Below are 4,557 nucleotides of genomic sequence, written 5' to 3'. Positions count from 1 at the left end.
CGAACGCTCAAGATCACGTAAATATCAATTTAGGGACGAACGCCTAATATGTCACTGTAAACGAACGAACGCTCGTTAACACAGAACCGAACGCTCAGGTTATTTTGTCCGACCACTAATTGGTCGAGCCATTTGGACGAACGTCCAATTTGGAGCCAAATTGGACGAACGCGCGATCTGCAGAATTCTGTAGAATCGTACCAGATTTCCAGAAAACCCAGAAATCCCAATTTTTCATCCCTTCCTTCCCAGATTTGCATCAAACACAACATATATCATCAATCAAACAAAAGATCTAGCTCCCCTTACCTCTTGAAGACTTCCTTTGTAAAATCTTTGGATCTATCTTCTCCAAAACTTGCAGCACCAAGCAATTCCAACACTCTAAGCTTCACCTCTTTCACAAACTTTGCAGCAAGAACTTCTCTCCCATTTCAGAACCCAACACCCCCTTTTATCTCCCACGTCTCCAACTTTTGAAAGGTGCCAGCAAAGAGAGTAAAATCCGGACGTTTGCTCCCCTTTTGCTGCAGTTTTTCAACATCCAAGCTCCCCATTTTTCCAAATAAGACAAAACCTACCTCCCTCTGTGTCAGCTAGTGTCTCCCAGCATTTAATGCTCCACACCCCTTTAAGAAAACGAGGCCCTTACACTGGTGAAATTCAATTCAATGCCTTCATATCCATATAATTAATATAGTATTTAATATATGCAGATATTTTAGAAGTAGAAAATAAATACTGAAATATGACAATGATAATTTAAATATCTTTGCAGAGGTACTTCAATTCCCCATCTCTTCATAACTTCTATTTCTATGTACCACCTTCCAAGAAGATAAAAACACTCATTTTCAAACTTCTTCATTCACCCTCTTTATAAATTTTTAGTCGTCTTTTTCAACAAATATTCTTATTCTTATTATACACAATTAAATAATTTGGAGGAAATCAATAAAAAAACATCATTCTGTATAAAAAGTTTCAAATGTTACATTTTTTTAATTTTTATTTTAATTGAATTGATTCTAAGTTTATTTTCGCAATCTTAATATTTTGAGTACAAATTTAAATATAATTAATTTAATTTGGAGCTAAATCTAAAACTATATTAAGTGTAGATTTTCATTATGTCAATTCTCCTTTTTGTTTTCAGTCAATGTGTAATTTAACTAACTGACTACAAAAATATAAATATTTTATGATATTTACATTTTAAATGTATAATTACAAAATATATTATTTATCAAAATATTTAAAACACCTCTTGAAAATAAATAAATATAAAGAAACAACTAATATAATTAATCATAGAGTACATCACGAACCTCACCATCACTCATATAACCTTTCTTAACACAATTTTATTAGTAGATAATTTGTGTAAAATATTTCAAATAAAAAAAATGCTGTAACTAACAAATTAACTTATTAATAAAGTATGTTTTGTTCGAACTCATTCTGCCACGAATATGACAATATTGGAAATTAATATATATATATATATATATATATATATATATATATATATATATATATATATATATATATATATATATATACGAGTGTGTGTGTGTGTATATGTATATATTTGTATTGTATGTGAGAAGGTATCACTGAAAATAAGAGGTGAAACTTGAAAATAGCAGAAATGTCATCTGCAATGCATCTTGTGATGCTAATGTATGGTTGCATTGGTGTTGTTGCTTCAAAGAATCTTGTCGAATCTTCAAAATTCTCATCCGTACTTGTTTTTGGAGATTCTACTGTTGATCCTGGTAATAACAATTATCTCCTAACTATTTCTAAGGCTAATCATTTTCCTTATGGCATAGATTTTCCAGGGCATGTAGCAACAGGGAGATTCAGCAACGGAAAATTGGTATCTGATTTTCTTGCCTCTGCCTTGAATATCAAAGACACTGTCCCTCCTTTTCTAAATCCAGACCTGAGTGACCAAGAACTTCTAACAGGAGTTTCTTTTGCCTCGGGAGAATCTGGTATTGATGAGCTCACTGCATCTCTCACAAATGTTTTATCGATGGACCAACAGCTTCAATATTTCAAAGCTTACACAATGAAGCTGAAGCAAATCGTAGGAGAAGATCAAGCCATGCAAAGACTTCGAGATGCTCTTGTTCTCATCTCTGTCGGTACTAACGATTTCATTTTGAATTTCCTTGACTTCCCCTCTCGAAGACTCATGTTCGTCACCATTGATGCTTACCAAGATTATTTGCTTGATAAGTTGGAGGTCATAATTAAGGTAAGAGGTTAATTTGATACATACATATTTTTTATATTTATTTCACATTATTTTTTCTTACTTTTTATTTTTTCTATTAAAAAATTACAAAAGTTTAATTTTTATAATTATTTTACTTTTGTAATATCTATTATATAAAAATAAATGTATGTTACTTTATCATTGCTTTTAAATTACTGTTAAATTATAAATAAGGAGACAACGAGGATGGAATATATAACCTTAATCTGACCGATAGTTGATTCTTAAGAAATCGAACTTGTCTAATTCGTAAGTGAATAAACTAAATTTTAATCTGTTCCGTTAAAAGATGGACAACACATATCCGTCAACTATTTTTTTGACTTTTTTAATTATATATAAAAATGTATATGTCATATACTTTAAATGATTTTTAAGTTTTAATTAATTAATTAATATTTTTTAATTAAATAAATTTAAATAACTATTATTTGTATGTATTAAATTACTATTTTATAATTAATAATTAGAATTTAACTTATAATATATATTTAAAATAGTATCATATATAAAAGTTTTTTATTAATTTTTTTTAAATCAGCTTGTTCGTCAATTTGATAGTTAATCAAATTAAAAATTTCAACTTCATCCGTCAAATTCACAGAGTGATGTGCTGGTTCGTTGGACAAGATCCAAGATCCATGTTGCTATTCCTAATTGTAAAGTTAATAATAAGAAATTCATAACAGAAGAAATATACATTTTTAAAAGTTCTAATTTTTATTTTTTATGAAGTTTAACAAAATTAAAATCCATGAATTGAAGCACAAACATAATAATTATCTTCTGTCTGATATTGTAGGAACTGTATGACGAAGGATGTAGGAACATTGGTGTGGCTGGGCTTCCTCCCCTTGGTTGTGTGCCTCTTCAAATGTCCCTAAAACTCAAAATTGATAGGCAATGTTTGGTGCATCAGAATGCCGACAGTGAGAAGTATAATCGGAAGTTGGCTCAGAGACTCTCCCTGTTACAAGCTACACTCCCTCAAAGCAAAATTGTATATGGAGATTTGTACCACCCCCTACTCAACCTTTATACTCATCCTCAGCATTATGGTAAGTCATATCATGCTCAATACTTATTTATACCTTAAAACATATAATTCATTAATTAACTTCATTTTATATTTCTATAATGTTCTTATATTTATTTTGAATATGTGGAAATATATGAAATAGGTATGGAGGTAACAAACAGAGGGTGTTGTGGATCAGGTTACTTGGAAGTGATTGAGATATGTAATGCATATACACCTCTATGCAGTAATCACTCAAAGTATGCATTTTGGGACAGTGTTCATTTAACCGAAGCATCTAACAGTTATCTTGCAGATCATCTTATAAGAGTAGCTTTGCCCTTATTCTTCAAATAGTACTATAGTACTAAGAACTATGACAACTTTCTTCTTATATTTTAGGTGTTTCCTTTATTTCCATATGAAATTTAGTTTCTTTGTAAAAGTGACCGTTTGTGTATATTGGTTGATGTGAGAGATTTGTTTAAGCTCTTCCAGTTAATGCTATTTAAAGTTTGAATACGATGTAGAATGAAACTAGAAGGACACTTAGGTTACAGACCTAGTATCTGTCAATATTTAACTTTCTTAGAAGTGATAAGATATAGAAGCAGAGTGGTAAATTATATTTCATTTGGATACTGATGAGTTTTCCAGAGCTACGCAATCTTATTGTTCATTTCTCTGGGAGGCATGTGATTGATCTGGCAAGTCACAGGTGACAGACTCTGAAGCTGGGTCAGTCTGCCTTGAAAGACACAAAGACATTAAACACACGAAATCAAACTTAATCCGTTTCGTTTTCCATTCACAGCTTTATCAGATACAAAGAAGTGAACAACAAAACCAGAACACCCACGTTAACTTTCACCGAGAAACGCCTTGCCCGTTTCCATTTCTTCATGAATAACATGATGCTGCTGATAGAGAAACTTACCATGGAACGCCCATCACAGTTCTATCGCTCAGCTTAGTCTCCTCTTTCTTTTCATTTTCTTTATTCCTTTCTCACAATTTTTCACATTTTCTTTGTTCATATTTGTTATTGCTAAAGAAAACCTGTAGCACACTTGAAAAAAAAAAGTCGTATTATTAATAGAAAACTTAAAAAAGTAACTCCCCATCGAGAGTTTCATCTTAGTTTTAATCCACTTCTGCAAGGCATAATAAACAAAATAATTAATTCTTAAAAACTAAGAAAAGACTTTGACCCAATCAAATTAATAGTAAGACTACTATCCTCTATGTTTTA

General features: G+C 30.9%; 1 protein-coding gene across 2 annotated transcripts; it reads left to right on the top strand.

Moving 5' to 3' along the window:
- The first annotated feature begins 1,580 nt into the window (after window positions 1-1,580).
- LOC124833395 (GDSL esterase/lipase At2g30310-like) lies at window positions 1,581-3,827 on the top strand. 2 transcript variants are annotated; one of them, XM_088111941.1, is made up of 4 exons: window positions 1,581-1,778; window positions 1,845-2,266; window positions 3,090-3,345; window positions 3,469-3,827. In XM_088111941.1, exons 1-4 carry the CDS (start codon window positions 1,652-1,654, stop codon window positions 3,660-3,662), a joined length of 999 nt encoding a protein of 332 aa, XP_087968067.1. In that variant the 5' UTR covers window positions 1,581-1,651; the 3' UTR covers window positions 3,663-3,827. The 2 variants fall into 2 exon arrangements, with proteins under 2 accessions (XP_087968067.1, XP_047163826.1); XM_047307870.2 differs by having other exon boundaries at window positions 1,581-2,266.
- The last annotated feature ends 730 nt before the right edge of the window (window positions 3,828-4,557 follow it).

This window comes from Vigna umbellata, chromosome 1 (genome assembly GCF_029865625.1).
Source record: "Vigna umbellata cultivar VRB3 chromosome 1, Vumbellata_1.0, whole genome shotgun sequence".
NCBI lineage: Eukaryota > Viridiplantae > Streptophyta > Magnoliopsida > Fabales > Fabaceae > Vigna > Vigna umbellata.
Note: the sequence above shows the minus strand (reverse complement) of the source record. Positions and strands in the feature narration are given on the sequence as shown.

What these genes read in the sequence shown, in the direction of transcription:
- LOC124833395 (XM_047307870.2), top strand. Translation starts at nt 1,652, where the DNA reads ATGTCATCTGCAATGCATCTTGTGATGCTAATGTATGGTTGCATTGGT. An exon ending in AGTTGGAGGTCATAATTAAG is followed by an intron (nt 2,267 to 3,089) that starts GTAAGAGGTTAA and finishes CTGATATTGTAG; the next exon opens with GAACTGTATGACGAAGGATG. An exon ending in TACTCATCCTCAGCATTATG is followed by an intron (nt 3,346 to 3,468) that starts GTAAGTCATATC and finishes TATATGAAATAG; the next exon opens with GTATGGAGGTAACAAACAGA.